Below are 26,006 nucleotides of genomic sequence, written 5' to 3'. Positions count from 1 at the left end.
GCTGTGACTCTTGTTTGGGTTCGGACTGTTCACCTTCGCTTTGCTGCCCTATGTGGTCAAGAGGGAGGCCTGATTTGCGGCTGCTTACACACCCTGAGGCTCATTTCATCTTCTTGTGTCCTGCGCCTCCCCCACTATTTCCTGCCTGCTGGCCTTGCTCCTTGACTGGCTTCGTGGGGCCTTCTGGACTGGATATATATCCTTTGGAGCCTTTTGCTTCTTTGGGATTGGCTCCCCCGGAACGGCTTTGGCTGTTCCGCAGCCTGTTGGATGGGGAAGCTTGACGGGGCCCCCGCTGGCATTTCCCCTCCTTTCCAGCGGATATCTCATTCTGGCTGCGGTCTGTTACCTTTCTATAAGTTTCTGTTTCAGCATTGGTTTTTCTGGATTGTTTGCTCTCGTTTTTGGTTTTGGGATGCTTGATGGTGCCTCTCCTGCTCCGGGCGTATGGGAGTAATGGATCTGGACTGGGACCAGGCCGCCAATATCTGCTGCCCTCCTTTGCCCGTCCTGATGCATTCCTTCTTGGCTCCACCTAGAACAGCCACTGTTCGAACCTGGCCAGCCTGTCTAGTTTCTTTTGGGGTTCCTTCTGCTGGACTAATGTACTATTTTGTTGCTGTACTTCCGGAGCTGCTTGATGCTCTTTCTGTATTTGGGGTTATGCATAGTTTTCCCATGCTGGGTTCTAGGAGGGGGTGGGATTGGGGGGGAGTGCATGGGGGTATGTGTAGCTGTGTGTGTGGGTTGTGTATGTGGTGCATGTGTGTATGATTGGGCCTCAGTGTGTTGAGGTGGCTTCAACCTTTTCCACTGCTTTGTTGACACTGTTTGATTGTGAGTTGGAGAGGGCTTCACGATATGGTTCTCATTTCTGGATTTTGACATATGTACTTACTTTTATGTTATGGCACAGCTGACTAAAATCTCTCAATGTAGATGGGATCCACTCACCTGTTAAACGTATCAAAATTCTAGCTTACCTCAAGCACTGACATGGCATTTTTACAGGAGACTCATTTGACTTCCACTGAACATGCCAAGCTCAGGCAAGATCGGGTGGGGCAGGTGGGATATGCATCTTTCACAGCTCGTAAGTGTGGAGTGGCCATTCTTGTGCATAAAAATATACCTTTTCAGGGGCGGGCATGGGATTGTGGGAAGACCCGCTGTGTACCAGGTGCTCCGGGGCCTCGGGAACGATTTTACACTCCTTTTTGGAGTGTCCTGACCTATCTATCTGGAATTTTTCTTTTGCACAGCTGCAGCTGGTCTTGCAGCGACCAGTTGAGTGGGATTACAAGACATTGCTCCTTGGTGACCAGTCTCTCTTGGAGGAGCAGGGTTTTACGGTGCCGCAGCGGCGCTTTATTTACCTGACTTTGCTGACGGTCAAACGTACAATCTTACAATATTGGGTGCAAGCGGGGTCTATACCCTTGGACAGCTGGCTGAATCAGATGATTGAGTTGGCGCGTTTCGAACTTTGCTATTCTAAACGTTCCTCCAACCCTGAGGTACTGGCTTACCTGGCTCTTTGGAGGGTGTTCCTGCAGCTACCTCTGGTTCTCCGGCATGGGGTTGGTGGGGAGGGGGGGTTGGTATGAATGGAGAGTATGAGAGGGGTTTGCATGTCTGGTTGACTGCTCTGCGTTGGTTGGTATGTGTGCTATTTCATTTGTGGGACATCCTTGGAGTGGGGTGGGTTGGGTCTGTTTTTTCAAAAATTCCTGAGGCTTACAGAAGAGGCGGGCTGTTTTTTTTTAATTGGATTGTCCTGTGTTTAGTGGTTTATCTTGTTCTTCTGTTGCGGCATGTTCTGCCTCTGTACTGTCTGCACGTCTTTGCAATTTTGTTCTGTATTATTGGACATTTGCCTGTTTCTGTTGTGGTCTCTTGAATAAAAAATGATGTTCAAAAAAAAATATATATATATATACCTTTTCATATCCATCGACAAATTGCAGACCCCCCTAGGTTGCTACATTATTTTGATAGGGGAGTTGTGGGGTCATCCTCTGGTACTATGCAATGTCTATGCCCCTAACACATATTCTCACAGCTTTTTCTCTTCCCTGGTAGGTGTCCTGGCTCCGCTGGGCTCCCGTTCCCTCATAGTAGGAGGGGATTTCAATGTCTTATTCCGTACGAACCTAAGGAAGTTCTTTTTCACCCAGAGAGTGGTAGAAAACTGGAATACTCTTCCAGAGACTGTCATAGGGGAAAACACCCTCCAGGGATTCAAGACCAAGTTAGACAAGTTCTGCTGAACCAGAACGTATACAGGTAGGGCTAGTCTCAGGGCGCTAGTCTTTGACCAGAGGGCCGCCGCGTGAACGGACTTCTGGGCACGATGGACCACTGGTCTGACCTAGCAGCGGCAATTCTTATGTTCTTATGTTCAATCCTGCTTGGGATTGCAAACCGGCCAAATCACCATCGAAGGGGCTCTTTGCCAGGGGGGTTAATTTTCTTATGAGGGAGCTGGGCCTCTTGGATTCTTGGCACTTTATGCATCCGGCCAAGCACGATTTTTCCTTTTATTTGCACCCCCATGGGGTGTGCTCCCGGATAGATTATCTTCTTATCTCGTAAGCGCTCTTTCCCAAATTAACAGCGGCACAGCTTTTGGAGCCTTTGGTGTCTGACCATGCTCTCCTAGGCTTAACTTTGCAATATAGTGCTCCCCCACCACCACCACCACCACCCGTATCTGGAGGATGTCCCCGCACTTGTATTTGGATGATAATTTCTGTTCCTATTTTCAGCAGAAATGGGAGGTTTTCACACAGACTAATTTGGTTGTGGACGTTGGCCCGGTTCTTTATTGGGAGGCCACGAAAGTGGTCATGTGGGGCCATATACTTGCGTATTCTGTGGCACAGAGGAAGCAGCGTGACCAGAAACTTTTATCCCTCTACAGAGAATTACATGAGTAGCACAGAAAGCATATCGCCCGCCGGACTCTGCCACCAGACATGCCATGAGCCTTTTACAGGTTCAGCTTAATGATCTGCTGAATCAGAGAGCAAATCGTAGTATTTATTGTTACAAATTTAAATTACATCACTGGGGTGACAAAACGGGATGTCTCTTGGCTAATTTGGTGCGCCCCCCTAAGGCCAGACATATCATAACCTCCATGAAGTATAAACGAGGTGGGCTCCACACTGATCCCCAGGCTATCACGCAGCAGTTTGTGGACTTTTATACCGGACTCTATTCGGCGCAGCCGGATGTCGCAGCGGCCCGGGATGCCTTTTTTACAAACTTGGATCTACCACAGCTGACCGAAGCACATCATACTACACTTAATGACCCTATTACGGGGGAAGAGATTCAACAGTAAACACTAAAAAACTTAAATTAGCCAAAACACCAGGCCCTGACGGGCTGGGCCCCGAATTCTATAAACTCTTGGACTCAGGGGTGATATTATGAGACTCCGCACAGAAACCCCGCCGGGGAACACTCATAATAGGGCACATAATATCCTTTTGCTGAAACCGGGCAGACCTTTAGACGCTTTGGGGTCCTACTGCCCAATCTCGCTATTGAACCAGGACGTTAAAACTCCTGGCTAGTATTCTGGCCTCGCGACTCAATGCCCTTCTTCCAGCGCTCATTCACAAAGATCAAGTAGGTTTCGTACCGGGCATACATGCCTCCATGAACTTATTGAAGATGATGGCAGTGCTGCAATCCTATGTTCCAATTGATTGGGCTTTGATTGCCAGCCTAGATGTCGAAAAAGCTTTCGATATGGTGTCTTGGATGCACCTTTTTGGGGTTCTGGATCACTTTGGCTTTTGAGGGGACTTTCTTGCCTGGTTGTCTGCCTTGTATCGCCACCCCCAGTCGCAGCTGCTGGTGAACGGCGGAATCTTTGACCCCTTTCCTCTGGGTTGGGGTACGTGACAAGGATGCCCTCTCCCCCCATTTCATTTTCTCTTATCCCTAGAGACCCTTGCAATTCGTATCTGTTGTGACCCTGGTTTGGAGGGTCTACGGGTGGGCACTCATGAATTCCGTATCAGCATGTTTGCTTTGGTAGCCCACTTGAGGTCAGCCTTTCTTGAGGAGGTATGCAAAGCTGCACTATGGTCTTCAATTTACATATTCATATCTCATTACTGCCTCGAGCAAAATACCCAACATGACAGTCTGTTTGGACACACAGTTCTGCAGAATTTGTTTGGTGTTTACTGTAGAATCCACCTTCACCTTCCTAGTTCCCTTTTTATTCAGTTCTAAGCTGCAGCTCTACAACGAGTCTGTATGTAGTTTTTGGTTGATTGGTTCAATACTGCAAATTTGTATTGTATTCAGTGAGTCTGGTAGCTAGGAATTCCTAGATATAGGAGTATCATTGTCTTGCCCTTGGAGAAGGCAAAGTTATTTACCTGTAGCAAGTGTTCTCTGAAGAAAGGACAGTTATCCTTACAACCCTCCCACCTCCCCTAGGAGTTGACATTTTGTTCCAGCTGTTTTATGAGACTGAGGTTCTCATGCTCACATATCTGGCAGGAAGGCACTTGATCATGCCTAGTAAAGCCACTAATAAGAGCTTCTTAAAGTTATAGAGCACTGGGTAACGTCTGCACCAGGCTCCATAGGGATGTCATCACCTAGATGTAGGGATATCTGCCTCAGAGAACACCTGCTATAGGTAAATAACTTTGCTTTATTTATTTATATACTTACATTCCACCCATAAACCTAGGTAGATTATAACTAAAATTAAAATAAACCAATCATAAACTAATAAAAATAATAAAAAGGTGTCTGTTTAAGAGAGAGAAAATGATATACCATATTTTTCGTTCTATAGGACGCACCTGACCATAGATCGCACCCTCCTTGTAGAGGGGGAAAAACATAGGAAAAAAAATCTGACCACCCTGCCCTATGCCCTGTACAACTGTCCCCCATCTGGTGGTCTAGTGGTAGGCCGAGACAGGGTACAAGGCAGGTCTAGTGGGGATCCTGAATTCTTTGGAACCACGGCCGAAGCCCCTCACCATCTCTCCCCAGCAGAAGTAGGGCAGATGTTTCATGGTGGTGCTATCACAACAGCTGAAGTGGCACAAAGGGAGCAGCCCGCAGAGTCGAAAGCTTTGCACGAGCCCCCAGCACATTCAACAGACATGAGACGCAGGAAGGGCAAAAGCGGCTGGCATGAAACAAGCTCACCCGCTCAAGGAGGAGTTCAGGTCAGGATGCTACTATGATCTTTGGGGTGAGGAAAACACACACATTGGGGCTTATTCTACAAACGGGCGGTTTCATTTACCGAACTCATTCTTTAAAAAGGGGCAAAGATTTAATTACGGTGCCAAAATTTGGAAGGTTCTTTTGGCAGGAAGCAGAAGGAGAAACTCTTGATTCAAAATCCCGCCCTCTCATCTCCTCCCTCGTTGGCTGCATCAACGTCCACCCCCTTGTGCACTGCTCTGCCGGAAGAGAGGACAGCTGTCCAACGAGAGAGGGGCAGGATCAGGAGCGCTGGACCACTGGAAGGAAAAAACAGGTACTGGGGTGGGGGGAAAGAAAGAGCGTCTTATGGAAAGAAAAATACAGTAAATGAACTTACAAAGTGAGGCACTGATAATGAGGAGGTGAATCAATCATACTTTATATGCTTCTGCGAAGAGCAATGTTTTTACCTATTTTTTAAAGAACTTGGTATCACCATGAGCCTAAGATTAGTCTGTAATGCACCTTGGACAAAAATGGCATGGAAAGTCTTCTGACTTAAGTGTCCTGGTGGTCTTATATACAGTGGTACCTTGGATTACGAGCATAATCCGTTCCAGGAGCATGCTCGTAATCCAAAATGCTCGTTTATCAAAGCCAAGTTCCCCATAGACAATAATAGCAACAGCAATGATTGGTTCCAGAACCCGGGGTCTGTACCTGTCGGGGCCGGGTGCTGCAGCACCGTCTCCTCCGTCTGCCTCCTCCGTCCGTCATCGGAAGAAGAACCTGACAGTGCTGTGTCGGGGGAGGGGGTGATACGTGTAATGTCCGCCAGCCGCCGGAGAACCCCGCAGTGCCTTCAGAGGGATGCCTCCTCCATCCCCCGGCCAGCCCTCCACGTCGGATGCCCTTCGCATGCTGGAGAGCCCCCACCGAGCCCACGCAGAAGATCTCCGCCCCACCCACATGCCTCGCACGACACGCACAAAGCCGATGATTGACGCTGTGCGCGTCACACGCAACGCGCAGGCGGGACAGCACCTGGACGCGCAGGCCCAGACAGAGTTCCTCCAACCTGCAGAAGGCACCCGACGTGGAAGGCTGGCCGGAAGACGGAAGAGGAATCCCCTGAAGCGGCGCTTCCTGGTCTGTAAGTGCTCATTTATCAGGGCAGTGCTCGGTTTGCGAGTCAAAAGTTTGCTGAGTGTTTTGTTTGTCTTGCAAAACACTCGCAAACCGAGGTTCCACTGTATTATGTTTAGCACAGAGGAGACGTAGGGCATCCGACTGGTGCTTTGCTTAATGACAAAATTTTTAATTTGCCATGGTAGAATTTTTTGGGTCACCAATGACTATCTCATAATTGTGTTGAGCACAGTGTGAGATAAACCAGGAATATATGGAATTGTTTAGAAATCGAGATGTTAATGAACATGCAAAAAATCAGAAAAGCTCATTTTCTACCGCCCTTACTTGCAAGAGGATATAATGATTGATTCCTAGTTGGAACAATGGATGATGAAATAGGTATATCTAGTTTAAAAATAAAGGGAGAAAACTTTGACAATATCTGTCAGGATATTGGTCAGCCTTAGGGAAACAGATGTTCAAATTTGTTAAGATCATTCAAAACATGACTTACTTTTGGCTGAGTTTTTAACAGGATGGAGTGTGAATGTGTAAGCAAAAAGCATATCAGGAATTTGTTTTCTGACTTTACAGGAAACTTCCCTTTGTATTGTTTTTAGTGATATAAAGGTGCTCATTTTCAAAGCACATAGACTTACTATGTAACTTTGTAAGTCTCTGTGCTTTGAAAATGAGCCTGAAAATATTTTGGCTTTATTTCTTGTGTCATGATTAGTACTTATCTTAGTAATAAGTAATATAAGGGAATGTCAGACATAATACCATTTTATAAGATTTTGTTTTTATTTATTTATATCCTGCTTTTCCCAAAGCGGATCACAACATTGCCTTTGTTTCATATGCTCAATGTCATTCAAGCTATAAACATAGACCTATGTTTGCACTCTCTTAAGCTGTATTTCTGTTTAGGATACCTGAGAATAATGATTATAGGAGTCTACCCAAAGTACAGCTTTCTTTTGGTTAGTACAGCTTAAAAAGTGTTAAATAATTAAATGTAAACCTTCATGAACCAGATCAATATTTGCAGCATCCACTGAGTATTTCAAAAAGGAATTCTCATCGGAGGTTATGCTTGTGATCATTACTGGAGTAGAATGAGAGGAGTATTGATGATCTTAGGATAGTTATAGTTTAAGTTTATTTGATATACCACCCTTCCTTTAAACAATAGCAATGGTGCTGGTGCAAAAGCTTTACTGACAGATAGTTTAGACATGTCGAACTGCATCTTAGTAACCATTATTATTATTTTTACTGTTTTATTAATTTTATAAGATTAGTGAACAAAATGTACAAATATTAAGTAAAACAAAAAACAAATCATATGTAGAAAGCAATAAATACAAATATTAAATAAGACAAGAAGTAGATATATGTACAAATCATTAAGTGCATATAAATCTATATGATTACATAAAATGTAAATAGCAAATGAATATGGGGGGACTATCGCATGTATTGTTAGCACATGGTAAGCAGCAATCATATTAAAACGTAGTGAAACTTTCAAGAGGCATCAACAGCTAAATAAGTTAAGGATAGCAATATATTCTGAAAATCTGTTTGTCAGTAGTCTAAAGCACAATAGGTTTGAACATGGCTCCAAATTTTGAGAAATGTGCTAGTGGAATGATGTTTCCCTGTGATTCCACGTTCATATTTGTTAGTGATACAAACAGTGTTCCACCATACCATGAATTCTACTTAAGAACATAAGAAGTTGCCTCCACTGGGTCAGACCAGAGGTCCATCCTGCCCAGCGGTCCGCTCCTGCGGCGGCCCATCAGGTCTGCGACCTGTGAAGTGGTTATTGACCACTTCCATAACCTACCTCAAGTTCTATCTGTACCCCTCTATCCCCTTATCCTCCAGGAACCTATCCAAACTTTTCTTGAACCCCTGTACAGAGTTCTGGCTTATCACCTCCTCCGGAAGCTTGTTCCATGTGTCCACCACCCTCTGGGTAAAAAAGAACTTCCTAGCATTTGTTCTAAACCTGTCCCCTTTCAATTTCTCCGAGTGACCCCTAGTGCTTGTGGCTCCCCACAGTTTGAAGAATCTGTTCTTATTCACTTTCTCTATGCCCTTTAGGATTTTGAAGGTTTCTATCATGTCCCCTCTAAGTCTCCTCTTCTCCAGAGAGAACAGCCCCAGCGTCTTTAACCTGTCAGCGTAGGAGAAATTTTCCATACCTTTTATCAGTTTAGTCGCCCTCCTCTGCACTCCCTCGAGTACCGCCATGTCCTTCTTGAGGTACGGCGACCAGTATTGAACACAGTACTCCAGGTGCGGGCGCACCATTGTGCGATACAGCGGCATGATGACTTCCTTCGTCCTGGTTGTGATACCCTTTTTGATGATGCCCAGCATTCTGTTTGCTTTCTTTGAGGCTGTCGCACATTGCGCCGATGGTTTCAGTGATGTGTCAACCATCACCCCCAGATCCCTTTCAAGGTTACTCACCCCTAGCCGTGTTCCCCCCATTTTGTAGCTGAACATCGGGTTCTTTTTCCCTACATGCATGACTTTGCATTTCTCTACGTTAAAACTCATTTGCCACTTATTTGCCCAGTCTTCCAGTCTCGTTAGGTCCCTTTGCAGGTTTTCACAGTCTTCCGTGTTCCTAACCCTGCTGCAGAGTTTGGTGTCATCAGCAAATTTGATAACCTCACATTTTGTCCCTTAGATAAACTCTTCCAACAGTGCAAGATATTTTTGATGGCCAAAAACAATAATATGTTAAGCAGGCGAGCATTGGGCTCCAAGAGAGGTTGTATCAGACCCTGTTGACCTAAAACATTAATTTTGAGATTTAGCGGCTCTTGGATCATTAAAATTGAGGAGATGGTATTCCAAACTCTTTCCCAATAGATTTTGAGCTGAGGACATTGGAATATCATATGAGGCAACGTACCTACAGAACTCTCACATTACCAGCATGAATTAGAGACTTTATGTGAAAATTTAGCAATCTTTTTTGCGGGATCCAGTGAGCCCGGTGTAAAAAGAAGTATTTTGATTCGAGTACTGAAGCAGAGCGAATTGATTTAGTTTTTTTTTAAAAAATTATTTATTTATTTAATTTTCTATACCGTTTTCCCAGGGCAGCTTAGAATGGTTTACAAGAGTTTATTCAGGTACTCAAGCATTTTTCCCTGTTTGTCCTGGCGGGCTCACAATCTATCTAATGTACCTGGGGCAATGGGGGAACTAAGTGACTTGCCCAGGGTCACAAGGAGCAGCGTGGGTTTGAACCCACAAACTCAGGGTGCTGAGGTTGTAGCTTTAACCATTGTGCCATATACTCCCCCAACCATTATGATTAAAAATCATCAAAAATATTTTAGTTAGTGTTGTTTAGTGATGTAACAATATGGGCATTTTATATGTTTCATTTTTTTTTTTTTTTTTTTTAATTGTGACCAGGAAAGCTGAGAAGAGAATTTAAGAGTCTAAGGATATGACTTGCAGTCAAAATAGATAGATGTGGTGAATTAAACGTTTACAACAAGGGTATCTCCCTGATATCAGTTGAGGAAATATTTCAGCTGAGTTTTAATATGCTTTTCTCAATGCAGCCTCCACACTGAAATTTGACCATGTTGAACTTCTGGGTTTTTTAAAAAAAATTCTAATTGTTTTTCATTCGTGTCCATGCAAGACCAGTCCAGACACTTGGCCTTTGTCACCCCACCCAATAGATGGAGCCAGAGAAAACCAGCACAGAGCTGACTTTACTCTCCTTATAGGGGCCTGGTGCTGCCTTCAGCTCCTTATTACTTCCCTGGCTCCACCAGATGGTGCACACATGCAGCCTTCATTGTTTCCTCTAAGCTAAGCAGGAGTCTTCCAACTCATTGCTACCAGTAGGGGATGGTGCTTCAGTATTGTGTTTTCAATCACTAAGGAAAGGTAGGTTCCCTGGAGTATTGCAGAACTTGCAAATGTGATGGTGAAACAGTGCCTCCACTGGCAAGACTGTAGAAATTTAGGGATGTTTGGGAGCCATTAACAAAATATTGTACAGAATGAATATTATTTTTTCCCATTTGTTCATACATGTCCAGGGTGGAGAGGGGGGGAGGGAATACTTTATGATTTCTTATGCTTAAGAACAATTGTTGGGTATAAGGGAGGGGGGATATTTGATGTGAGTTATACTTTGATGGTATATTAAATGATGTTAAAATAAAAATGATTGTATCTTATGTTACACTTATTGAAAGTTTTAAAAATGAATAAAGACTTAAAAAAAATAAAAAAAGATTGTAGATGGAGGACTCCTGTTCAGCTTTGAGGGAACAGTGGTAGCCATTTCCAGGAGAACTATAGACCCAGATTCCTAATTGCAACCTAGCACAAGTTCAGGGATGCTGCAGTGGCACAGTGGTTAAAGCTACAGCCTCAGCACCCTGGAGTTGTGGGTTCAAACCCTGGGCAAGTCACTTAATTCCTCCATTGCCCCAGGTACATTAGATAGATTGTGAGCCCACCGGGACAGACGGAAAATGCTTGAGTACTTGAATAAACGCATGTGAACTATTCTGGGCTTTCCTGGGATAACGGTACAGAAAATTAAATTAATTAAATACTTTAAATGACAATTTTAGAAAGCACATATGGCTCAGTGGTTAAAGGCACTACTTCTATCTTCTGCAGGTCATGGGTTTAAATATCTAGTATAGTCAGGTACCCCAGCACATATTCCTGTTTTTTATCGACATGTTAAAAAGTGATAAATCACCTGGACCGGATGGTATACAATCCAGGGTACTAAAGGAGCTCAAACATGAAATTGCTGACCTGCTGTTAGTGATCTGTAACCTGTCACTAAAATCATCTGTAGTACCTGAAGATTGGAGGGTGGCCAATGTTACGCCGATTTTTAAAAAGGGTTCCGGGGAGATCCAGGAAATTACAGAGTGGTAAGCCTGATTTCAGTACCGGGCAAAATGGTGCAAACAATTATAAAAAATAAAATTGTGGAACACGTAGAGAAATATGATTTAATGAGATGAAGTCAGCATGGGTTCAGCCAAGGGAGATCTTGCCTCACCAATTTGCTTGACTTTTTTTGAAGATGTGGATAAAGGTGAGCCAGTTGATATAGTGTATCTTGATTTTCAGAAAGCTTTTGACAAAATTCCTCATGAGAGGCTCCTGAGAAAATGAAAGAGTCATGGGATAGGAGGCAAAGTTTAGTTGTGGATTAGGAATTGGTTATCGGATAGAAAACAGAGGGTAGGGTAAAATGGTCATTTTTCTCAATGGAGGAGAGTAAACAGTGGAGTGCCGCAGGGATCTGTATTGGGACCGGTGCTATTTAACTTATTTATAAATGATCTGGAAATTGGAACAACGAGTGAGGTGATTAAATTTGCAGATGACACTAAATTGTTCAAAGTTGTTAAAACGTATGTGGATTGTGAAACACTGCAGGCAGACCATAGGAAATTGGAAGACTGGGCATCCAAGTGGCAGATGAAATTTAATGTGGACAAATGTAAAGTGATGCATATTGGGAAGAATAGCCCAAATCACAGTTACTAGATGCTAGGGTCCACCTTGGGGGTTAGCACCCAAGAAACGGATTTGAGTGTCGTTGTAGACAATACGATGAAACCTTCCGCCCAATGTGTGGTGGCGGCCAAAAAAGTAAACAAGATGCTAGGAATTATTTAAAAAGGGATAGTTAACAAGACAAAAGATATTACAGTGCCTCTGTATGGCTCCATGGTGCAACCTCACCTGGAGTATTACATTCAATTCTGGTTTCCTTATCTCAAGAAAGATATAGCAGCACTAGAAAAAGTTCAAAGAGCAACCAAGATGATAAAGGGGATGGTACTGCTCTCATATGAAGAAAGAGTAAAGAGGTTGGAGCTTTTAAGCGTGGAAAAGAGAAGGCTGAGGGGTGATTTGATTGATGTCTACAAAATCCTCAGTGGAGTAGAATGGGTACAAGTGGATTGATTTTTCACTACGTCAAAAATTATAAAGACTAGGGGAACCTCGAACTGCAGGGAAATACTTTTAAAACCAATAGGAGGAAATATTTTTTCACTCGGAGAATAGTTATGTTCTGGAACGCGTTGCCAGAAGTTGTGGTAAAAGCGGATAGCGTAGCTGGTTTTAAGAAAGGTTTGGACAAATTCCTGGAGGAAAAGTCCATAGTCTGTTATTAAGACATGGGAGAAGCCTCTGCTTGCCCTGGATTGGTAGCATGGATTATCCCAGGACAAGCAGGCAGCCTATTCTCACATATGGGTGACGTCATCCATGGAGCCCAGATTTGACAGCCTCGCAAGCAGACTTGCTTGTAGAAACGTAGACGTTTCGAGTCAGCCGCACCGGAGCCGAGCAGTCCGTCTTTGACACTATGTGCCAAACTTTTCTAATTCGTGCCTTCTCTCACCGCAGTTTGTGTTATTTTTTGTTGTGAATTGCTTTGTTATTTCTTTTCTTTCAGTTTAAAAAACCTCCACAAAAAACTAAAGACTTTATTTTTTTTCAACTGGCGGGTCAGGCCGCTTGGCCGCAGCCTGCGAGCTTCGACTTTCGCTGCGGCCATTTTTCCTCCTATGTCCCGGCCAGCAACGGGCTTCAAGAAATGTAGCCAGTGCTAGAGTGTGATTTCACTCATGGACCCACACCGTTGGTGCCTCAAGTGCCTTGGGCCTGACCATAATCCTAAGTCGTGCGAGTTCTGTGCTACTCTTCAACTTCGGGCCCTTAAACGTCAGATTTTAGTGGAGAAACTGATCGGGATGGACTCTTCAATCAGACCTTCGACATCGAGTGCAGCCTCGGTCCCATCTTCCAGCGAGTGTTCTCCTGCTTCCACAACTCCGACCTCGAGCCTCATCAGACCTTCCTCGTTTGGGACGTCTCTGACCTCGAGTAAACCTGCTGTCTCTTCCCCTGAGCTTCCCTCAGGTCATATACCTAAGCAGAAGGTTCCGGCGGTGGTCCTCAAGCTTTCCAAGACTTCTAAGTCGAAGCACATCTCCACTGCCACTTTGGGGCCTATAGCCATAGCAAGTGATCTGGTTTCAGACGTGGATCCATGTTTGCCGGCTTCCTTCCAGACCATGTTAGAGCAGCAGTTTGTCCAGTTACTGATCAAATTTGGGCCGACGCTGTCTTCTCTAATCTAGCCTGGGCAATCAGCAGTCTCCCGTGAGGTCGAGCCTCTGCCTATGCCTCGAGCTGAACCTTCACACTCTATGCAAGGAGCAGAGTCTTTGCGAGTGTCTGGTCTGGCATCTATGCAAGGAGTAGATTCTTTGCGAATGCCTCGACAGGAATCCTCACACTCCATAAAAGGAGCAGAGTCTTTGGGAGTGCTTCAAGATTCCTCCATCAAACCTCCCTGAGTTTCGATATACTGCCTCTAGCCCTATCCATTCGCCTGTAGCGTTGCCTACTTCCATCTCTAGGGCGAAGTCTCCTTGATCCTCAAAACCTGCTTCTACACACCACTCTCGTCGTCGATCGAGGCCTTCATTGAGGCATCCATCTAGACATAGGTCTTCTTCCAAAGAGCAACCTTCTTCGTCTAGGCCTCATTCCAGACCTTCCAGCTCTTCCAGACCAGCAACTCCTCGATTGAGGTCTCCACGTCCAGACCTTGAGGACTCAGCTGCTTCCATTGCCTCGTCCAAGTCTCCATATTCCTTTGATGGTCACTTCTCCAGAGAGGCTTCGTCTCTGACCCAAGCCACTTCGGGGTCATAGAGTCCTTCTCGGGGCAAGGTCTTGGCGGATCAGCTGTCTTTCTCTGCTTTTCTTCGACAGATGGCTGATGACCTAGACTAGATGCTGGTTCTAAGTACTCTAAGGAGTATCTCGAGGTCATGCATCTCCCTCAACCTCCTGCAGAGTCACTTAAGCTTCCTCTTCACGAGCTTTTGTCTCAGACTTTCACACGCTGCCTGGAGACTCCTTATACCATTCCTGCTGTTCCAGGCAAATTGGACTTCAGGTATAGAACTCTGCATTGTAAAGGATTTGAGAATTCACAATTGTCTCATCAATCCCTTCTTGTGGAGTGCTCCTAAAAGAGATCCCATCCTTCCAGAGTCTATGCTACTGTTCCTCCTGGAAGGGAGGGGAAAACTATGGACAAGTTTGGACATCGTCTTTATCAAAATGCTAAGATGTCCTCCAAAGAACTTAATTATAATTTTAACTTCGTTACTTATCTCAAGTTCCTCATTGATCTCCTTCCCAAATTTCTCAATTTTCTGGATACACAAACACTTCGAATTCCAAGAAGTTATTGCTACTCTGTCACAACTCAGATTGCATCTTATTCAGTCCTCTTATGATGCCTTTGAATTGTCAGCCAGGGCCACTGCTTTCTCTATAGCAATGCGCCGCTTGGCCTGGCTTCACACCATTGACATGGACCCTAATCTTCAGGATCGCCTGGCTAACATCCCTTGTGCAGGCAGTGACCTCTTTGATGAATCCATTGAGGCAGCTACTAAGAAATTGTCTGAACATGAAAAATCTTTTGCTTCCATTGTCGGACCAAAGCCTAAGCCAGCTCCTGTGAAACCTTCACCTCCAATTTTCCAGAGGCGTTATACTGCGAGGGCGGCTTCTTACAATCAAGCGCCTCCCAAGAAACAACAGCAGCAGAAACCTCAGCCTTCTACACCTAAGACTGCATAGCCTTATTGACTGCTTAAAACATAGCATAACCTCCATCATTCTGTCTCTGTCCTCTCTTCCCCCCATAGGAGGTCATCTTCATCATTTTTATCACCGATGGGAGACCATTACATCCGACCTCTGAGTGCTGTGAATCATCAGGGAAGGATATTCTCTTCATTTCACTCAGGTTCCACCAGAGCTTTCTCCAAGAGAGTATCCTTCCAATCCATCCTAGTCCGCCCTTCTTCAGGAAGCTCAAACTCTGCTTTGTCTCCGTGCCATCGAACCAGTTCCGTTGGAACAGCAGAACAAGGGGTTTTACTCCCGTTACTTCCTAGTTCCGAAGAATACGGGCGATCTCAGGACTCTCAACAAATTTTTAGTCAAAGAAAAATTTTGCATGTTGGCCCTGGCGTCGATTTACCTCCCTTCTAGATCAGAACGACTGGTTATGCTCTCTGGATCTCAAGAAGGCTTATACTCATATTCCCATTCATCCGGCCTCCCGTCAATATCCCAGATTTCGGGTGGGGAATCTGCATTACCAGTATAGAGTGCTACCCTTTGGCATGGCTTCATCTCCCAGAGTATTCATCAAGTGCCTTGTGGTAGCAGCAATTCTAAGGAACCATGGTCTTCAGGTGTTCCCCTACTTAGACGACTGGCTCATCAAGGATTCCACATCTCGTGAGGGATATTGTAGCGATCCAACGGACTAAGTGGTTCCTACAAAGTTTGGGATTCAAAATCAACTTCCCCAAATCCCAACTTCAGCCCCCTCAGAATCTACAGTTCATCGGAGCTGTTCTGGACACTATCCAACTCAGAGCATTCCTTCCACAACAACATCTGGAGGCTCTTCTTCAACTCTGTCATGCAGTGTCTTCCCGCTCTTCAATCTCAGCGAGACACATGATGGTACTCCTAGGTCACATGGCCTCCACAGTACATGTGACTCCTTTTGCCAGACTTCACCTCAGAATTCCTCAGTGGACCCTGGCATCTCAGTGGATGCAAGCTTGCGACCCATTCTCTCGACACATTACATTTACTCCTTCGTTGAGACAGTCTCCGATGGTGGATGCTCTCTTCCAATCTCTCCAGAGGCTTGCTGTTTCAAATGCTCCCTCATCAAAAGGTCCTCACAACAGATTTCTCGACCTACACTCGGGAGGCTCATCTCGATGGTCTCTGTACTCAAGGCTACTGGACCAGTACGGATCGTCAGTGTCACATCAATTTGTTGGAACTCAGAGCGATCTTCAATGCTCTCAAAGCTTTTCAACCTCTTCTTCACGACCAGGTAGTCCTCTTTCGGACGGACAACCAAGTCGCCATGTACTATGTCAACAAACAGAGGGGGAAGGGATCTCCCTCCCTTTGTCAAGAAGCTCTGAAGGTTTGGGATTGGGCAATCCTCCACAACACCTTCCTCAAAGCTGTCTATATCCAAGGGGCAAAAAACTGTTTGGCAGACAAATTGAGTCGTCTTCTACAACCTCACAAATGGACACTCAATTCCTTGCCTCTTCATCACATTTTTTCACAGTGGGGAACGCCTCAAATAGATCTCTTTGCAGCTCCCCACAACCACAGACTGCCCCAGTTCTGCTCCAGGATATATTCTCATCGCCTCGAGGCAGATGCTTTTCTACTAGAATGGATGAACCTTTTTTTCTGTATGCATTCCCTCTCATTCTCAAGACTTGTCAAGTTGAAGAATGATCATGCCACCTTGATTCTGATAGCTCCTCAGTGGCCGAGACAACCTTGGTACTCCCTTCTACTTCAACTGAGCAGCAGGGAGCCATACCTTCTGCCAGTTTTTCCGTCTCTGCTTACACAGAGTCAAGGATCTCTACTTCATCCCAACCTGCAGTCTCTACACCTGACAGCTTGGTACCTCTCAACATGACTCCTCTTCAGTTTTCTCAACCTATGTAAGACATTTAAGAGGCTTCTAGAAAGCCTGCCACTAGACAATGGTACCACCAAAAATGGACTAGATTTGCTACGCGGTGCATCTCTCATGATAAGGAGCCTCAAGATTCCTCCTTATCTTTTGTTCTAGATTATCTTTTGCACTTATCCACCTCTGGACTCAAGTCTACATCGATCTGAGTCCATTTTAGTGCAATTGCTGCTTTCCATCAGCCTATTGAAGGGAAACACCTCTCTGCTTATCTGGTGGTTTCCAGATTCATGAAAGGACTTTTTCATGTCAACCCCCCTCTCAAACCGCCTCCAATGGTTTGGGATCTCAATGTTGTTGTTGCTCAATTGATGAAGCTTCTATTTGAACCAATGTCTACGGCTCATGTGAAGTATCTCACTTGGAAAGTGGTGTTTCTCATTGCCCTCACATCTGCTCGAAGAGTCAGTAAGCTGCAACGTTAGTTGCTGATCCACCTTTCACAGTTTTCCATCAAGATAAGGTGGTCCTCCGTACTCATCCTAAATTTTTACCTAAAGTGGTTTCAGAATTTCATCTCAATCAATCCATTGTACTCCCAGTGTTTTTTCCAATGCCTCATTCTCATCCTGGATAATCACCTCTTCATACTCTGGACTGTAAACGTGCTTTGGCCTTCTACTTGGAACGCACTAAACCACACACAACTGCTCCTCAACTTTTTGTCTCCTTCGATCCAAACAAGTTGGGACATCCAATCTCTAAGCCTACCATCTCCAACTGGATGGCTGCTTGTATCTCTTTCTGCTATGCCCAGGCTAGATTACAATTACAGAGCCGAGTCACAGCCCACAACATCAGAGCAATGGCAGCTTAAGTAGCTTTCCTCAGATCTACACCTATTGAGGAAATTTGTAAAGCTGCTTCCTGGTCCTCGGTTCATACTTTCACTTCTCACTATTGTCTGGATATTTTCTCCAGATGGGATGGCCATTTTGGCCAGAGAGTATTACAAAATTTATTCTCCTAAGCTGCCTACGCTCCTACCAACCCATTCTGGTTAGCTTGGAGGTCACCCATATGTGAGAATAGGCTGCCTGCTTGTCCTGGGATAAAGCACAGTTACTTACCGTAACAGTTGTTATCCAGGGACAGCAGGTAGCTATTTTCACCACCCACCCACCTCCCCTGGTTGGCTTCTCTGCTAGCTATCTGAACTGAGGAGACTCGCCCTGTGCTGGGCAGGAAGGCACTTGCGCATGCGCGGTGCGGCTGACTCAAAACTTCTACGCTTCTACAAGCAAGTCTGCTTGTGAGACTGTCCGCATCCGGGCTCCGTGGATGACATCACCCATATGTGAGATACTCCTTGGGTTTTGGCCAGGTACTAGTGACCTGGATTGGCCACCATTATAATGGGCTACTGGACTTGATGGACCATTGGTCTGACCCAGTAAGGCTATTCTTATGTTCTTATGATTTCCCTCACACCTTGGGAACAAACTAGAAGCCAAGATCAGCAAAGGCTATCTTAAATATTTATATGTGGTGGAGGCAGTTGTAGACAAGCATTAGAATTTTGAAAGTGATCTGCAAGTGATTGATAACCAGAGTTCATTTTTTTAATAATGGAATTATGTAGTCAAATATGCATGATCCTGTGATAAGTTTAACCCCTGTATTTTGAATAAGCTGCATTTTCCAGTAGTATTTAACTTGGCACACGCGGAGGTTGTGTTGACTTCTATTCACTTGGGGATTCATTAAAGCATATATTTTGACCAGAAGTATCTAAAGGTTTGCATTGAGCTCTAGCTAAGGTTATATGCTTGAACATAAGAATTGAAGATATGGTTCTAATTTACTGCTCCTTTTGTTCTAATAACCCTACCTTTAAATTAAGAGAGTTCAGAAAGAGAGTATTATAAAATTGAATGAGAACTACTATCAAAAGAGAAGCCCCAGTGTGAAGTTAGGAATGTGACTCCTAATATATGCATGTGTTTAGGTCATACCCAGCATAACTTGGCTTTCAAGTGTTCAATTTCTGTTTTGATGATCACAAAATGAATCTATTTGGATACACTATGTAAATCTGTTGAGCATTGAAGTATCAGAATTCTATTGATATGATAACACAGGCACTGTTCTGCTGTAGCATCTTCTGGATATTTTATGGCATACAATAGCAAACACTGAGATGTTTCTCCTGGATTACCCCCCCCCCCAAGCCCAGGCTTAAGTTAACCACTAGCACCTCCATACTCCCTTTTTCATTCCCTTTTTCCAGGTCTTATCTGGTATCAAGCTGCAGCTTCCTCTTCTTCCCCTAGGTATCAGCTGGTCATAGCATCTGGTCCTGTGTGTTGTGGTCAATGCTTCATCTAAGGATTGGCCATGTGTGTGCACATTTTTAATCATGTGAGCAACAAGTTCTAAAAAATGTTTTTTTTGTGTACATCAAGTTCTAAAAAACAACAATTTTCCAGCTTTGCAAATATTTTTGTGAGCAGCCAGTTAAAATCTGTGAGCAACGCTCTTAGAATGTATGAGTGATTGCTCATGTGCTCAGCTTAGAGGGGACATAGGTTGTAGTACACTGCTGCTCCCAGGTCTATGCAGTCAAATTCTGTGCTAAAGTTTAAAATACTACACCAGAGGTGAACTCTGTGGAGTTGTGCTGAATTCATCTATTAATAATGCTGTTCCAGTGGTTGAAAAGAAAGATGAGGCCACTATTTTATCTAACTTCTTTGCTTATTTGAAATTCATTTTTTGATGGTTTGTTCCTTCCTTGTCCTAAAAAAAATTTAGAAAAGTTTTACTGTTATACTCTGAATCAAATTATCTTATTGTATGCAAAACTCGCTTTTATTTTTATATCTAGGTGTAAAACAAAATTATATCCAGACAACTTGCTCACAACCAGTGTAGTGATAGTCTTCCACAATGAAGCTTGGAGCACTCTCTTGCGAACAGTCCACAGTGTGATCAACCGTTCTCCACAACCTCTTCTGGAGGAGATCATTCTTGTAGATGATGCCAGTGAAAGAGGTAAGATATGTGCCATCAACATTATTATGCTTTGAAATAATTAAAATATTTATAATTTTGGTCCTTCAAACCCTACAGTTAAGCTGGTCATGTGAAATATTGGGTTACCAATTAGACTAAGGAAGATAGAGAGCTCTGTGTCATAAGAGATAGGCTGTTCTGTTTATACAAAGAATAGAGGAAACTCGATGAAGTTACAGGGAAATACTTCTAATACCATTATGAGGAAAAAAAATTTCACTCAGAGAATGGTTAAGCTCTGGAACGCGTTGCCAGAGGTTGTGGTAAGAGTGGATAGCATAGCTGGTTTTAAGAAAGGTTTGGGCAATTTCCTGGAGGAAAAGACCATAGTCTGTTATTGAGAAAGAAATGGAGGAAGTCACTGCTTGCCCTGGATCAGTAACATGGAATATTGCTATTCCTTGGGTATGGGCCAGGTACTAATAACCTGGAATGGCCACCATGAGAATGAGTTACAGGGTCTGATGGTCTGACCCAGTAAGGCTGTTCTTATATGCTATAGTATAAGAATTATTTTAGTATTCAGGGTTTCCATGTAGAAATACCAGCATTTACACATGTTTATTGTATGCGTAGGAAATCCATACTGTGTAGAGTTTTCAAAGGTCTGTGATTTGGATAAGGCTTTAATCTGTACACACATTATTAAGTTACAAAGAAAATACATGTATATGGGTAAAAAGAACCACCTTGGCTTTTATACCTGCTCAACATCTTATTCCATTCCTGCTGTCCCAGAAAAGCTGGAGTCTCGTTACAGGATGGTCCACTGCAAGGGCTCTGAGAAATCTCAGTTATCCCATCAGTCCCTTCTTGTGGAGTCTTCTTTGAAAAAGACTAATCCTGCCAAAATTTATGCCACTGTCCCTCCTGGAAGAGAGGGCAGGACCATGGACAAGTTTGGTCGACGGTTGTATCAAAATTCTCTCATGGCAACTAGTTTTGAATTACAATTTCCACATCCATTTGAGTCCATCTCAGTGCAATTGCTGCTTACCATCAGCCTATTGAAGGGAAACCCCTCTCTGCTCATTCTGTGGTTTCCAGATTTATGAAATAACTTTTCAATGTCAAATCACCTCTCAAATCGCCTCCAGTGGTTTGGGATCTCAATGTTATTCTTGCTCAATTGATGAAGCCTCATTTTGAACCAATGGATTCAGCTCATCTTAAATATCTCACTTGGAAGTGGTTTTTCTCATTGCTGTCATGTCCGCTCACAGGGTCAGCGAGCTCCAAGTTTTTGTTGCAGACCCACTTTTCACAGTATTCCATCATGGCAAGGTGGTCCTCTGTACTCATCCTAAATTCTTACCTAAAGTGGTTTCAGAATTTCATCTCAATCAATCCATTGTACTTCCAGTGTTTTTTCCAAAGCCTCATTTTCATCCAGGAGAAACAGCTCTTCATAATCTGGACTGTGGCTTTCTACTTACTTGCAACGCACTCAACCACATAGATCTGCACCTCAACTTTTTGTCTCCTTTGATCCAAACAAGTTGAGACATCCAATTTCCAAGCGCACCATATCCAACTGGTTAGCTCCTTGCATCTCTTTCTGCTATGTTCAGGCTGGACTGCATCTACAGAGTCAAGTCACAGCCCACAAAGTCAGAGCCATGGTGGCATCAGTAGCTTTCCTCAGATCTACTCCTATTGAGGAAATCTGCAAAGCTGCCACTTGATTCCTCGGTTCATACATTCACTTCTCATTAATGTCTGGATATTTTTTCCAGACGGGATGGCCATTTCGGCCAGTCAGTTTTACAAAATTTATTCTCCTAAGTTGCCAACACTCCCACCACCCCATTTTGGTTAGCTTGGAAGTCACCCACATGTGAGAATATCTGCCTGCTGTCCCTGGATAACACCTGTTACAGTAAGTAACTGTGCTTTTGGGGGGGGCTCCCTGTGTTTTTCTTAGGCTATTTTTAGTAAAAATTGGCACCTGTTGCGGCTATCTTGGATTATCCTGATTTTGATTTAAAGCTATATTTAGCACTTGCAAGCTTCATTTTTGCAAGAAAACCACTAAGATGGATTCTCCAGGGCAGGATGTGATGGATTCATCTTAGAATAGAGGGCCAAGGAACTATCACTATTGTGAAAACTAGAGATCCAGGGTTTATTGCATAAATATTTAAGAGATCTCTTGTGAAAATATAGCTATTGTTGTGTAAATATACTTGGTAAATACAGTAGCTTATTTTCATTTGGAACCAAATGCTCAGAGATACGTGTGTAACCCTACCAAGAACCATAGCCCCTATAGCAGAACCCACCACCCAATCATTGCAATTGTGGTAAATCAAAATCTCAAGTATGCTTTTTCAAATATTACTTTCTAAATAGTAAAAATATTTGTGAAATACACCACTTAGCTCTTAAAACATGCTTAAAGGTCCCGACGCAGGCCACGTTTCGCAATCTTTCTCAAGGGACCCACGATATTGATGTCCTGTTCCTTTAAAGCAGTGACGTGGTAGATGCACTCTGGTTATCAGTTAATCTGCCATTAGAATATATGTATGAGACGTCTTTGAATTAGAAGAAGACATCTCATACATATATTCTAATGACAGATTAATTGATAACCAGAGTGCATCCACCACGCCACTGCTTTATAGGAGCAGGACATCAATATCGTGGGTCCCTTGAGAAAGATTGCAAAACGTTATCCACGTCAGGGGGACCCCTTAGTTTCATGATTTGTTTCTCTTTTGACCGTTGCTCTGGCTGACTTACGGCTTTAGCCAGTTCCACCTGAGTTTTTATCAGTATTACCTGGTTGGTGTCTGTTGGGTTGTTGTGCAGGGAGAGCATACGTATGTCCTCTCTGACCGTGTTTGAACCTTTGTATTCTGATAATTGCTGACAATGTTTGATCTTTGTATACTGATAACAACAGACTTTTGGATGTGTACTAGCTTGTGTATGTTTGAGGGATAAACATTGCACACTATAAAAGAAGCCATTCAATATTGTTAAGCTTGTAGTTCATCAGCGGAATGCGCTGCCCAGAAGCCCCCTCCTATGGAAATTGCTCCTAGTCTGATCGTTAATGGGCTATCCGGTTTGTGAGAGACTAAAGGATGCAGTTTCTATTCACGGTGATGTATCTTTTATTTTCTTTACTAATAAATATTATATGCAATTTTAATAGAAGTTGGTGTGTATTCTATTCTCTTTATCGAAAATTGGTGGGTTGTCAAAAGTTTTGCATTGTCCTGTTGTAGGGTATGGCTAGGCAGAACATTTTTGGCAATGAGGATGAGATTTGATATGCTGGCCACTGCATGGTCTTTAGAAACTGGATTAGGGAAAGATTAGAAGGAAGTTTTAAAGAGCGGAGAACCTATAGCAGGGATGAATTTCTTTGAACAGATTCCAATTGTTAAAGGAAAGAATAGAAATTAGCCAGTGAGGAAGATTATTGCTTCTAGCTCACAGAAAGCAACATAAATGTTTTAGAGTTCAGGAAGTTTTAGAGCAGGAAAGGGAAGCCAGATAACTGTTGTAGTGTTAGAATAAATTGTTAATTTATAAAGTAGACACCTACCAACAGGCAGCAGAGTTGCCAAGGATAACATAACATTATACTTATAGACCGCGTTACCAAAAAGTTCTACGCGGTTTACAAAATATTATAAACATATCTAAATTTTTTTTAAAAAAAGGATATTTGCATACTGAAGAATCTAAGCAATAGTACCGGGCAGACCTCTAGGTCTTTAGTCCAGAGATATTTAAGAAAAAGAGAATTTAACATGTATAATTGAGCAGAATGAAACATTCAGATCTTTATCTGCTATCATTTACTATGAGGCTAAAACTCAGTCGGATTTTCAACCTCAACTGGTTTTTCAGGGGTTTTTTCAACTAAAGCTCCACATAGGGCTAGAGATAACCAATGCATCTGGATGCCCTGGAGGATTTTAGTCAGCAACAAATTAATGAAAGCTGCAGTTTTTTTAGGACAGGCTGGTATTCCTAAACAGAAAGACTTAGAAACTAATTGTTTTTTTTCTTTTCTGCATCATAAGAAGCCAGAAGATTATTTTAAACAGGTATCTGTGGAATTCTGACATAGTGTTCTGGGCTTCAATGGCTGGGAGGGTGTGATGGGCTGGAGTAAGTCTTAACAGAGATTTCGGCAGTTGGAACCCAAGCACAGTACAGGGTAAAGCTTTGGATTCTTGCCCAGAAATAGCTAAGAAGAAAAAATTAAAAATTTAAATTGAATCAGGTTGGGCAGACTGGATGGACCATTTGGGTCTTTATCTGCCGTCATCTACTATGTTACTATGGACGTGGTATAAATAAAGATTCTTTTTTTTCTTTTGCAGAGCTATTTACTTTCTTGGTATTTGGGGAAATAGAAAGGCTAATATGACTAATTTACTAATTCATTCAATGTTAGAGCAATGATACTTAACAACTCCACAGTAGTAAATTATGTGTGTGTGCTATGTTGTATGGGATAATGTCATGTTGTTTTTCTTTTTTCCCAATTGTTCAAAACTGTCTAACAATTTCTCTTTCCAAGAGAAGAGTTTTTTAAACTTTTTATGTTCTTGTGATAAGGATCCAGTCACAACCACTGTGTGTTTGATTTTTGTTTTATTATTTTGCCATATGGCTACTGATTGTTTATGCTATAGCAAAGAAATATGTACCATAGTTTAACAGCATATCTTAAGGCAGTGTTTCTCAAACTTTTTTTAGCTCCGGCCCACTAAACAGAGCAAATGTATTTTTGCAGCACATTATAATTGAAGTTATAAAATTGCAAAACTTACAAAAAATTACCGTATTTTTCGCTCCATAAGATGCACTTTTTCCACCCCCCAAAAGGGGGTGGAAAGTAACTGCGTCTTATGAAGCGAAGATATAATTTTAAGCCCGCTGCTGCCGCCGCTGCATATTTTAACCCCCTGCCACCGCCGCATATTTTTAAACTACCACCCATGCCGCCGCTGCATATTTTAAACCCCCCTGCCACCCCCGCTGCATATTTTTAACCTCCCTGCTGCTACATATTTTAAAAAAAACCACCACTGCTACAACTTTAATCTTGCCCGCCCGCTCGCTGTCATACCTGGTGGTCTAGCGAATTTCCCGGCCAGAAGAGCAGAGAGATCAGGAGCAAGTCCTCTGCACTCTTGCCTGGGCCCGCATCGATCTCTGAATGGCTGCAGTCAGTTCTCGCGAGTCCCACGAGAGCTGACTGCAGCCATTCAGAGATCAGAGTGAGCCCAGGCAGGAGTGCTGAGGACTTGCTCCTGATCTCTCTGCGCTTCTGGCTAGGAAATTTGCTAGACCGCTAGGTACGACGGTGGGCGTGTGGGATTAAATTTGTAGCAGTGGCGGTTTGGTGTTTTTTTTTTTTAATATGCGGTGCTTCTGGCCTGTGCGCCACTGGCTGGGAAACATGGGAGGAATTAATAAAGGTACCAAGGGGGGATGATTAAAAAAGGTACTGGGGGTATGTGGGGGATGATTTAAGGTACTGGGGGCACATGGTGGCATGGGGATGATTTAAGGTACATGGGGGATGATTTAAGGTACTGGGGCACTTGGAGGTATGGGGGGATGATTTAAGGTACATGGGGGTTATGGGGGGATGATTTAAGGCAGGGATGTCCAACCTTTTGGCTTCACTGGGCCGCATTGGCTGAAAAAAATGTTTCTGGGCCTGCACAAACGCTGCAGCAAGACAGAGGAGGGAGCCGGCAAGACGGTAAACACCCGGGGGCAGCAGAGGAAAACACTTCGACCGGGGCCGCACAAAATACTTCACAGGGGCCGCAGGTTGGACACCCCTGGTTTAAGGTACTGGGTGTGTGTGTGGCCTGCCTGCTTGTCACTAGGCCTGCCTACCTGTCATTAGGCCACTAGGCCTGCCTGCTCGTTGCCTTGCCTCGGCCTACCACTAGACCACCGGGGGAGGGCAGGGTACAGAGCCTGGCAGGGAGGGGGGACAGGATGCAGAGCCTGGCAGGGAGAA

General features: G+C 43.7%; 1 protein-coding gene across 2 annotated transcripts in view; it reads left to right on the top strand.

The window, feature by feature from the left end:
- GALNT1 (polypeptide N-acetylgalactosaminyltransferase 1) overlaps nt 1-26,006 on the top strand; it is a 173,538-nt gene that overhangs the window by 72,639 nt on the left and 74,893 nt on the right. For both annotated transcript variants that reach the window (XM_033930620.1, XM_033930621.1), the window contains one exon: nt 19,812-19,978. In XM_033930620.1, the coding sequence (XP_033786511.1) occupies nt 19,812-19,978 (167 nt within the window). The remainder of the gene's footprint in view (nt 1-19,811; nt 19,979-26,006) is intronic.

Source organism: Geotrypetes seraphini, chromosome 2, assembly GCF_902459505.1.
Source record: "Geotrypetes seraphini chromosome 2, aGeoSer1.1, whole genome shotgun sequence".
Lineage (NCBI taxonomy): Eukaryota > Metazoa > Chordata > Amphibia > Gymnophiona > Dermophiidae > Geotrypetes > Geotrypetes seraphini.
The sequence above is the reverse complement of the archived record's forward strand: the minus strand, read 5'-3'. Positions and strand labels throughout refer to the sequence as shown.